The 12,591-nt window shown below is 41.5% G+C and overlaps 1 protein-coding gene across 3 annotated transcripts in view; it reads right to left on the bottom strand.

The window, feature by feature from the left end:
• The window catches only part of LOC130516980 (WD repeat-containing protein 7), a 47,564-nt gene that overhangs the window by 16,969 nt on the left and 18,004 nt on the right, over nt 1-12,591 (bottom strand). Inside the window, exons 20-23 of one of the 3 annotated variants that reach the window (XM_057018461.1) lie at nt 12,047-12,184; nt 9,279-9,397; nt 8,843-8,966; nt 3,600-3,713 (exon numbers count right to left, since the gene is read on the bottom strand). In XM_057018461.1, coding sequence (XP_056874441.1) covers nt 3,600-3,713; nt 8,843-8,966; nt 9,279-9,397; nt 12,047-12,184 — 495 coding nt within the window. The remainder of the gene's footprint in view (nt 1-3,599; nt 3,714-8,842; nt 8,967-9,278; nt 9,398-12,046; nt 12,185-12,591) is intronic. The other 2 variants (XM_057018462.1, XM_057018463.1) reach the window with 2 other exon arrangements.

Below are 12,591 nucleotides of genomic sequence, written 5' to 3'. Positions count from 1 at the left end.
CCGTTGCCCCATAACCCCACCTCTTTTGGAAATCATTGGAAGACTGGTAAAACCTGATCACCCGGGAATTAGGGAGGGGATCAATACCACCAGGATGCTGATGTGAGAAAGAAAGAGGGGAAGAAAATGCATGTGAGCAGAATGCAGGAAAGAGCTTTAGTCAAAGGGGTTTAAGGAAAACCAAAAACTAGGCCTGAACCAGAATGTAGGTTCAGGCCTCAGCAGGTGGAGGGAGCGAAGCACCGCCCTTCCAGCATGTGTCCACAGTTCTGGGACAGTGATTGAAAATACAACTAAACTGATGGGAAGGAAATACAAGATCTGAGTCCTGAAATTGATGAACGCCCTACCAACTGGCCCTGTTTTACTATCCCAAGTTATTCCAAAATCTAAATCCAGCACAATCCCACTATAAGAACCTTGGACACATTTAAATAATAATCACAATATCGCTACCCCAATAAAAGATGCAATTGTTTTGACTTTTGGTTACTCAATGACGGAGAACCAAGGAAGTGGCTGCAGGTCAACCCATCAATCCACTGAGTCACAACACTCTGCAGATGGGTGGGAGGGTGAGATGATAGGAGGTCAAGAAAGATGAAGGACAGGAGGAGGGCTGAAGAGATGAAGAAGCTGTTCTGGTCCAAGGTTAACTTCTCAACCACCATCTCACACCTTCAAGATAAACAAATCCCCAAAACCTGAACTAACAGTTGCTTTTTTCCAATTGGATTTCCAGCATATCCATACTTTTGTTCATAATTGGTCAATATAGAACCTCACCTATGATCTAAAACATAAATTAAATCCACATTTATCGTGTCGGTCAAACAGAGTTGGCTGATTAAGTCAGTTGGCCATTAAACAGCCAAAGAAACGTTCAGAGAAGGACACTTGATTCCGTTCACTATCCCAGTTATTTCATCTACATCCGTGCTCCTAACACACATGTACACAGGAACACATGCCCAAGGCTAGTGCTTTATCTTTGTGACACATTCATAAACCCTGTCTCTCTCTCTCTCTCTCTCACACACACACACACACACACACACAAAAACACCCATCCCCCTCTTTGTGCATATTATCCCACTGCCCACTCAACCATAAAATGTGTGTGTGTGTGTTGGTGAGTGAGTGAGTGAGTGAGTGAGTGAGTGAGTGAGTGAGTGTACTGTAAGCATACAGGAGGAACTGGTGCCAGTGGGGCAGAATTCTGTCTTTGTTATTGATTGTAAGACATCATAACAACATAGTTCTGTCAGACTGTCCAAAGGTTTGTTTGAAACCCAAATTATTGATACTAATTGTCTTTAAGCAATAGAAAAAAATACACATCCATTATTCGTACTAATTGAAAAACATCTAAGCTCACTTCACATAGCTTTGTAACTATTTGCAAGTTTGAAAACCAAATTTCCCATAATTCTTTGGGAAAACAGGATGTAGACAGTTAATTTTTGAGCAGTCCTTAACTTTATATTTTGATTCTAATATATTTTGAGTAAACTGTGAATTATTTTGTAAATTATGTACAGAATAGAATAAGGTAGTGTTTTATCCATCAGATGTCCAGAAAAATACATTCCATTACATTAATGTTAATTCGACATCCTGTGGTCTTTTGATGATACAATATTCCTACAAAGCAGCTGGGACCCCACTGTAAGGAGAAAGGACACAATCATTAGAAACAATCCAGCTGCTGAGTTGCAGCAGGGGGACATTTATCTCTCCATAAGTTTAATCTGCTGTGAGAAGAAATGTGATCTGACCCAAATGACCTCCAGGCTCTGATATTAGATTAGCAGGGAAGGCTAGCATTTCAGCTAACCAAATCACAGCTGGGGTAATGACACTGAGAGGTGAAGGGCAGCCTGTCCTTTGACCCCTGACCTCTAGCAGACCCACCAGTAAGCTTCCAAGGTTTTGACCATCAAATGAGTGGAACTGCTGCAACATTCTCATTGTCTACATTTAAAATGAGATACGGCACAAGATAAATGCCTGCCAGTAGGTGCTGGGAAGGGGGGGGGGGGGGGGGTTGGCTGTTGCCCAGAAGAGACTTTGACCTCCCTGGGGTCATCTCCTCTATCACAAACAGAGATAAGCTTCTCTTTCTCTCTTCCATTTATTGTGAACAGGTTTCATGCAGATGTAAACATTTGTTGTTCAGTCATTGTGGCCCTTGCTGACTCTACACCCAGCATTTGAGTCTTCTACCATTACTGAAATTTTCGGGGTGTGGGAGGCCTCCTGAGCTGAGGACAAACCTGGAAACATCTGGCAATGAGGCCGCCATGTTACAGACAGCTTCGACTTATTTACCTGGAGCTGACAGAAAATGACCCAGGCACAAAGATCTGTGTCCACAGATCTGTTAGATGTTGAATATAATAAGATATACTGAGGACAATATACTAAGATATACTGAAATGAGCTTTCTAAAATTTAGGAAAAGCAGCTCAGCTCAGCAGCATTTCAGTTTATTGGCCAGGCTGTTATTGGCTGGTCCTCACAAATTTGAAGGAATGCTTGAGGTTGAAGACTGGGTTTTAAGGCTGAGGTTAGAATTGGATTTAAGTTGGGTTAGGGGCTTAGTTGGGATGTTAGGGTCAGGGGAAGGGGCTGGGGAATGATTAAAGTCCTAACAAAGATGAAGGTACCAGGAAGTATGTGTGCATACAGTACATGTACACGAGTCTGCAGCATCATAAAGGAACCAGCCTGCAGCCAAGTGATTCTGTGGCTTATGACACATCTCTTGTTTTTCATGTTTCCTCAGATCTACCCTTGTTTCCTTGTCTCCTTCCCCAGCACTTGTCCTTTCCTTTTCTTACTTCCTCTGATCTGATTCTGCTAAAGGGGGAGATTTTATGCCACTGATAAGTCACCCAATATACACACACACAGCAGGAACAATGCAACATGGGATACCTGAAAGCACTTCAAGCCTTTAACCTGAAAACATATGATCTTTTCAGTCTGATCTTTACACTGAACAAAGGATGTTTATGGCTTCAGTCAAAGAAGCAGTATTATTTTTGATACAAATCTATTTCATCATGATAACCCTCCATTTTTATAAAGGACAGATCCCCACAGATGTGATCATATCAATTACATTCTAGCACAGTAGGTCAACTAGGCAAAGGGCTTAAAATTAGAATTGTACACTTTCAAAATACAGCAGAGAAGAAAACAAAGCAGCGCACATTCCAACGAACACATTTAACAACACATAGTAAATAAATAAAAATGACGTGTCTGTCAATAGCAGAAAAATGAGGTGTGAGGAATGATAAATTGTTGGACACAGCTGTGAAATCGACTGGTCTTGGAGAGGGATGTAAGATGGAGAAAGGCAGTGGGGGAAGTGAAAGTGTGTGATTACAGAGGACAGAATACAAAGCTCCCTTTATGTGTAGTTTCTCAACGGCATGTTGGTCATTAATGCTCAGTGGAACCTGTGTTATCATGTCTTTATCTCCAGATCAGAGTGAAAGTCATATTGATCCCATGGACTACAGGAAAGGTATCAACCTTTAAATTAGTCTGTATTTCCTTCACCTTTATTACTATTACTGATAGCATACCTGTTGTGATGTCATCATCTACTACATCCATTTCTTCCTCAGAGGCCTTGGTTTCTATTGGCTGAGCATCGGGCGGGGGCGGGGCTGGAGACGGGGCCTCCGAGGTGGAGCCAGCTGAGGAGAAACAAAGAGCTGATGTGAATGATCCCCAATACTGAAACTAATCAGATAATCTATTGATGATCTAAGTAAAGGAAACTCTTTCACACATTCATCCACTCCCACTCTGTATGTTCTGTTCTTACCACAACAGTGATACAACATCGATTCCTCACATTTTTATGCTTGTTTAAGTGTGTTTTAGTGACTGCTTTAGATTGAGTTATTTAATATGAACGCACAGACAGCTCACGCTGGAGTTTATATGTAGATACAGCAGCATGAATTCAATTCTGGGGGTCCATACATGCATTCGGCAGGTGTTGTTTTATGACTTATGAATGGTAAAAGAATGAAACAAAAGTGTTATCAGTATTATAGTACATATTAAAGGTCTAAAAGGTTAACCACTCAGGAAGGCTCCTGACTAATGAGCTGTTTAATGAGGAGAGGGAGGTGAACATACTACCTGGATACAAACACTGAAGAAAATCTGTCTCTTCCTCTGTGTGTGTGTTTCTATGTTGATCTGTATAATCAGGTTAACTCTGCTTGTTAAGAAGATATTAAGGGTTTATTGGGCCTCCTTGTTATCTAGAGTGTTAACGGAGACACACACACACACACACACACACACACACACACACACACACACACACACAGACACACACACACACACACACACACACACACACCTGCCACCCCATTTACTGTTTTCATTTAGCCCTTATCTTGCTGTTGCCAATTAAGAGTGGCTTTTCATTAGCGGCTGGGTTAATGAATGATGCCGCACTAATGAACAAAGTAACTAAAAGAGCTTCTACTGGGCTAATCGCTAGGAAAACAGCCTAATTTAGAAATTACACTCATGCGTACGCGTGCACGCCCACACATTCACTCATTCAAGCACACCCTGAAAAAAAATAATTATACTCTGTGTAATTACATTGATTAATCCCAGTTAACGCTGCACTTCATGTTCCAATTAACCTGCTCACATACACTGCTGCCAGCTCAACCTAATGACTGTGTATAATTGTATATCACACGCGCACACACTCAAACTGACAGGAGACCGATACAGAGCCCGCTGGATTATCCATCTCAAACATTAAAGTGATAAAAACGTAATTGAACTTAATTAAAATATAACTGATGCTTTACTCTGATTGGACAAAAGGCCTGACGGATGTTTTTACATAAACGCCACACAATCCCACCCCCAACCAACTACCAACCCACACTCATTTCAATTTAAGTCCAAATGAGCTTTATTGACAGGCTACATAATGGTGTTTATAGCCAAACCAGCACATAAGGAAACACCAGAAATGAAAAGAATAACCATCCAACCCAAAATTATTGATGTGGATTTTTGATCAAATAACTAAGGGTTAGTTTAAGACTGGTTCCTGGGTACCTTGATATAAATTTGCTTGTTTCCACTGAAAGATATTACCACCGAACCATTTTCAACTGGTCCACTTTTGTACAGTGACTGGATGCAAACACAAACGCTATTTTTATGTGGAAATTTTAACATTTCCACATACGTCCACTGTGCAGAAATCATTGTCTATGACTCGAGTGTTCAGAGTCGGAGCAAGAGAGACGTTAAAGGAAGAGGAGAGGGCTGTCGGCTGGAGGAAGGGCTGGTGACAGAGGGAGTTGTGTGGGAGGAGGAGAGGGCGTTTTGCCCTGATCCAAGGTCAAGCTTGTCATGTCAGCCATGACACATGGCTCCCAGCATGCCTTGTTAACCTCCAGGACCTTGCACTCCTCTGTGGCATCTTCTCCTTCTCCTCCTGGTTAAAACACTTCCCACTCTTTGAAGCTTTGGCTTCTGTGACTAGACCGTATAATCAGACTAAGGTGTTTTACCACAGAGATGGACAGAGAGCTCAAGCTTGCTCAGTGGTGAAAGAATTTTCTGTTTCACACATGCACGCTATTTGACTCTTGGAAGTGTGTGTGTGTATGTGTATTTGTGAGAGTGATCAATACAAGATCATTTTAACACGCGTTTAAGACTTGATGATGACTTTGTTTATGAAAACGTCACATTGAGTCCCCAACCTCACTTGTAATTACTCCTAGCCTAATTAGCACCAACAGCCACTAACGACAGCGTCCAGTGAACCAGTACAGTAAATGTAACTCTGAGATTCCACCAGTTAACATAGAACTGCAGAAGCCTCTTGGATTAGAGGGGAAATGTCTTTGAGAAACTAAAGGAAGTCCAGTTGAAAACATTTATTGATAGTTTTAACTAAATAAAAGAAAATGCATCTGTCACAGCTGAAGCAATGGTGCCCTCTGGAGATTCGTACCAGGGACCATCATGCTGCGAGGTGACGTCCATAACCACTAGGCCACAAAAGGATGTTCCCAATGAATTTAGAATCCCAAATGCTGTATTTTAGTGGATTTGCTGTTTTTGATATTTGTTGTTTTTGGTTTTGATTTGTTGTTTTTAGAGATCTCTGCACACAGTGAAGGGTATGAATGAGAGAAAGCATGTTAGACCAAAATTCTGAGGTAAAAATCAGTTAGGGTTAGTCCAGATTATTTTCTCCCTCTGCGAGTACAAGTCAAACACTCTTCACTCTGTTGAAGCCTTTTAAACACTAACATGAGAGGTAAAAGGACAAGGCCACTAATCTCAGCTTCATGCTGCCACACTGAGACTCCACTACTGACTCAGTGACATTTCCTCCTTAATAAAACAGATTAATACTAAAATCTTCCTTCAAACAACACTGGACAAAATACAAGCTGTAAAAATAATCTACTACAACCCAACATGGTGGAGTCTGTCATGGTAATGATATAATGCTTATTTTTACTGTTTCTTGTTTGATTACAGAAGCTGTAATTTCATGAAAATCATGAAATTAAAGCATTCAACTCCTCACAATGTATTGGAGCCTCGGGGATATTTTTCACCTTCAAAAGTACATTTACAGTTTTTTCTGTGATTGTAAAAAGTGCGTATATTTCTGTGTGTGTGTGTGTGTGTGTGTGTGTGTGTGTGTGTGGTGTGTGTGTGTGTGTGAGAGAGAACACGAGGTGATTGATTAGAAAAGGTTAAACAATGTTTTACAAGATTGGATTTTGAGTTCCAAGTGGGTGAAAATCCACATTAAATCTCAGACTTTCACAGTTTTCATGTACAGTGAAGCATCTTTTCTAGCTTTACTGTGAATTTGAAAAGAAGTGCAACAATTAAAGTTATATTAATACAAATAAGAAATGTTAAATAACCCAATTTTATCATTGAAATTCATTTTCTTTAGCTGACTAAAGTTGGCTTTACAGTATATATGGACTTTATTTATAAAACTGACGACAAGGTGTGAAGTTTAGGAAGGTTTAGAAAGGGAGCCCTTTTTCCCCCTCAGAGCTGCCTTAATTCTTCATGACATCCTCTCAAGGCAGTGTTGGAAACATTCCTCAGACCCTCATGAGATGAGAGCATCAAGCAGTTGCTGCATGTCTGTTGGCTCTACATCTACGATGAGAATCTCCTGTTCCACCACATCCCAAAGGTGATCTACTGGACTGAGATCTGGTGACTGGAGGCCCCTGGAGTGCAGTCAACTCTTTGTCCTGGTCCAGATGATCTGAACTGTGAGACAGGGTGCATCATCCTGCTGGTCTCCTGCTGCTGTGGCCCATCTTCTCCAAGGTTCCACGTGTTGTTGTTCAACATATTTGAGTTACTGCTGCCTTTCTTCCATCTGAACCAGTCTTCCCAGACTCCTCTGATCTCTCACACCAACAAAGCGTTTTCAACCGCTGCTCCCCGATATTTCCTGTTTTTGGACCATTCATAAATCCCAGTTGATCAGCAGGTTCTGACATACTCTGACCAGTCTGTCTGGGACCAACAACCAAGTTGTCCAAGCCGTCTTGACCACGTCTACAAGCCTAAACGCATTGAGTTGCATCCGTGTGATTGGCTGATTATTTGTGGTAACAAGAAATGAAACAGTTGAACCTAATTTAGTGAGTGTATGTTTCATTCAAAAAAAAAAAAAAAAAAACAAAATCACAATAACCTGCATGTTTAACAGGGGTATGTAGACTTTAGATCCCTGTATTTAGTGTCTCATAATCAACAGGGACGACAGTAGCTTCAGGTTCAAAACAATTGAATCAAGACATTTCAGCTCTCTGACTATCCCATGATATTTCAGGATCTCCGGGAGCAGCAGGAGTCATCTTACTTTCAGTTCTAGTCCAGCTCTTCAGCAAACACATCAGAATCAATGACCCTTTAACCTCACTCCATCTCTCCGTCTCTTTACCGCTCTAGACTTTCCCCAAATCCCCCTTGTCCCAAGAGGTCACTGGCCTATCTCTGTCTCTCTCACTCACTCACACACACACACACACAACCATGCCTGCAGTCGTGCTCTGGTAACACAACACTGACTGGGCCCCGTTTCCATGGTAACTGCTCCCCCGAGGACCCCCCCCAGTAGCCTCAGCAACCACAGGGCAACAGATATATAGATATATATGTGCGCACACAAAGACAAGCACCAAGCATGTTTATTGTAAGGGAAGGCCAAGAAACCTGCCTTCCCATCAGTGCTACCAACTAAAGACAGAAAAAAGAGGAAGGTAAAGAAAGAGAAAAAGAACAGAACCAGGCAAGACAAACATCTCAGGGATCACGAGCTAGATTCAGCTGGTACAAATAGACTGTTCTGGAGCAGCAAAGCAGCCAAAGCCGTAGAAACCGTTTTTCCAGGGTGTGATGACCCTCTGATGAGGGACATGTGATTTTAATGATAATTCCAACAACCTGTTAAAACAGCTTTGGGCCACATATTTGGAAAGAACCAGGCTGCTCAGGTGGCATGAGGATGTAGCTGCACATCCACATCTCACCCACCCTGTTATTTACTCTGCTACACCCTTTCACCTACAGGCAACGTTACAGCCTGCTGAGGTTACCGTGAGTGTGATTTGACCCAACCAGTTGTGCTCTTTTAGCTGGTTTGTGTCTTCCAGGTCATTATGACACAAGTTCCTCTTCAGGGTAGGAGGGTCTGGAATTCTCTACAACAGCTATCATGTCAGTAAGGCCCCATTTGTGATTTCACTGCCAAGAACCACAGAAGCAAAACACTTACGGGAGCTGACCGTGTCCACATACTGAGGCAAGTAAGAAGCCCACATGTCAATGGTGTCTTTACGGCCCGAGACACCAATCCTCCTTAATTCTGCCAACAGGAGAGCTTGGGCTGCCTCTCGCACCTGAAAACACAAACAGCTTTTCTAAGACCAACCAGGGCTGCACACTGAGAACTGCTTCATTCAGACGAGCCTAAACGTTGATGGTGCACATCCAATATGCTTGCATTCCTTTGGACTGGGAACACAATATACTGTAGAGGGAGGACATATCATAAAACAGGAAAGGCTCATAAAGGGAGAGAGAGACAGAGACAGAGAGACAGAGACAGAGACAGCCAGACCGACCCCAACTGATTATTGGAGTCCATGCAATTAACTTGCTGACTGCTTCCATAACAGAAAGCATAACAAATTAAAAAGACAAAATCTCACCTCCAGACACCTGTCCTGCCACCTCCTTGCTAACATCTCCAGCAGAGGAGGTCTGAATTTGTCCAGGCCAAGAAGGTCGGGGAGCATCACACAGTGCATGGCTGCCAACTGACTCCAACCTACACGCACAGGCACGCACAGACACGCACACACACACACACACACAAAATCAGGTAAGAGCTTTAAATCCTCCACGTTTCTTCGACACAAACCTCACTGCTTCCACAACAAGCAGAACAAACATGCTGATGCAAGGAAAAGTCAAGCACAGCAAGAATGGCTTCTCCATCAGGAGGATTGTATCCAGAGATACAATAAAGACGTAAAGGCTAAAATGTAATCCAGAATAACACCATGACATGGACAGAAATGTAAAACAGATGAGAAGTATATTTTTCACTGTTGTGTCCTACCAAAATTTTATTTGGTCAAACTGAGCCGTGACTCTCACACACACACAATCTCATATTAAAACAGTGATTTTATTAAATTCACATGTTGGATTAAGATGTTCGTTTTGTTGATTAAAGCTGTAATATAATGATGGAACTTTTGGTTTTTAATGTTTCCGTTTGGGATCAACAAGAGCAAGAGTGAGAAAAGTCATTCAAACATTTATATTAATGTCAAAAAACATACTGAACCACTGAAAATGGTATACAGTTACCAGCTCCCAACGGTAGCCTCAAACTAAGCTCAGCCAAGGAGAAATGTTCACGTTTCAAAAACAACAGAAGTCCACAGTCATTTGCTCATAACATGAAGAAAAACCTCCATATATTGAATCAATATATGAAGATATGTGAGAACACAGGACATAAAACACTTTTGAGCAGCAAGGAAATTCCTTTTAAATTTCTTTGCTGAAGGCACCATGTAAACTTACCTTCAAGAAAACTGGTAATTTAATACTGAGATATTTAATAACAATTTGAAAAGGTCGGTCTGCAAACCTCTGGTTGCATCAGCTGGAAAAGTGTCTGCAGAGACTTTTTAAAAATGCATATATAATCCTCTAGAATTTCACCTGAAATAATACAAGATATTCATTAGTTGGCACATGGCTGGCTGTTCTAGCATGTTAAACATTTAAGCTCTCCTTCGATGTAAAGGACAACTGATGAACATCAATTTAGGAGATCCAATAAAAATGTTGCTACAGGGCTCCTATCACAACAGTGGCTGCTCCTATAATCATTACAGCACAAATAAAAAGGAAGGCAACTGTGTGAGGACTGCTGCAGCTGAGTACAGCCACACACTTCAGTCACACGACTCTCACAGAGGAATACAAAAGAAAAACGCGACACTGGCAGAAAAGTCAAAGGTACACATGATACAGTTGATGTTTAAAAATCACATAGGCAACATTAGCAGTTATCATCACAGGCTGATAAAAACAGCCGGAGGTTGCTGCTTTAATACATCTGAAGGTGGTGAATACAAATATAGCCGGGATTAGATCACTAATGGTGCTTAGATATGAAGTCTGAGCTTCGATTTCAACATTACTGCCACTACTCCTGATTATAATGTCTTTGCAGGGTAGCGTATTTCGTAAAAGTCCAGCCACATCCTGGCATGTTTCTCTTTATTCCTACATAAACGTCATTTTGTTTGCATATCATTTTTCATGAATTTAATCATTACAAAGGCACCCATGTTTGCATGCTTGAAAACTACTTTTCAAAAGGAAAAGTAGTTTTAAAAGTGGAGGTTCCTTGTGTACAGAGACTGTGGAATACATCAACACATGAAGAATACTGCTAACGTTTGGAGGGATGGAGAAACAAATATACGTGTTGACATCGTTTACAGTCAAAAACGGTTTCAACATCAGTGAAAAAGACTCAAAACCAAGTGTATTTAGACAAAAAAGTTAGATATCACATTAAGAAACATGTAGATGCTGCATTAAGAGCAGAGGGGCAGCTAAATATCAAGAAGGAAGAGGTTTAGATTTCAAACAGCACTGTGCCTTTCAAGCATGCAAACGGTGACTGTAGAGACACTGAAACATCAGGACAAATGGACATCTCCAAAGAGACTGACAGACAGACAGGAAATACAGGAAGTACTCCACTAAACAAAAGAGGACAAAGACCAGCCTGGTGTAAGTTTGTGGTCAGTGCATTCTCAAATCATCAGATAAAGAAAAGCAATGTTAACTTCCATAAACTCAGCTTTATGGGTCTGACATCTATGCTGCCTGTATGTGCAGCACTTCGGCATTCTTTATTCCCTATTTTGTATCTCTGATGACAAAACTTTTAAATGCTGAAACAGTTTTAATGTCAGAGAACTGAGCCAGATGTTCTTTCAGCAATAAACACTAAAAATACACATTTCATCAACGGCCTACTTTGAAAGTGGACTGACCACAGATGCGACAGACAGAGACAAAACAGGAAGTCAAAAGCAAGAACTAACAGTGTAACACAGACTGGAGGTAGATGCCTGAGACTGGCTGGAAGGAGGCAGAAATGGGAGAGAAACACGGTGACCACACAAACATGACAAGAAAAAGAAGCTGATAGAGTGAAGAGAGGGAGCACAAGAGACGACAACTGAGACTTAAGGACAACAATATAAATAAGAGAAAAGGGAATTATTCAAAATGTGTTTACAGCTACAGATGAAAAGCAGAAAAGTAAACAATGACAACAGGAAGTGTGGAATGATCTAGGAAGGATCTGCTAAGACAAAGAGAAGTAGAAAGGTATGGTTGGGAGATCTGACCGAGTGGAACCCATCAGTTCAGTCTGTACCTTCGTTGACTGAGGGGACGTTAAGTGCAGGGCCAGGGCTGGGAGAGCCAGGGGCTCCCTGAGGGGGGGCCCCAGGGGCCCCTGGAGGCCCAGCAGCAGTAGTAACAGTACCAGTGTTGGCTGTGGCAGCTACAGCAGCTTGCAAAAGGAGGAGAAGGAAAGAAATAGTCGAGAGGAAAAGAACAGGTTAGATAGATATAAGAGTACAAACCAGCAAAAAGAGGAGACATTGAGTGAAGACGCAGACGGAGAAGAAATCAGATTCACAGGAAGACTAACATCGGAAACACAAACAGTCCCATTTAGAAAAATAGGTTAGCAAAACCAAAGAATGCAAAGTTATTGAACACGAACAGCAGACGTGTTGGCTTATGGTCACGCCAACTTACAAATCTGGTTAAAATGCTTGGAGACATCTGCCATCTACTGAATGATATTCAGATAGAGAAATATAGAAATAAAGCCAGCCCACCCCCCCTCAACATCACTCCTTAGAGGAAGTCACATTTTCTGATGTAATAGATAATGAAGTTTATACAAAGAAT

Source organism: Takifugu flavidus, chromosome 20, assembly GCF_003711565.1.
Source record: "Takifugu flavidus isolate HTHZ2018 chromosome 20, ASM371156v2, whole genome shotgun sequence".
NCBI classification, from domain to species: Eukaryota; Metazoa; Chordata; class Actinopteri; order Tetraodontiformes; family Tetraodontidae; genus Takifugu; species Takifugu flavidus.
The sequence above is the reverse complement of the archived record's forward strand: the minus strand, read 5'-3'. Positions and strand labels throughout refer to the sequence as shown.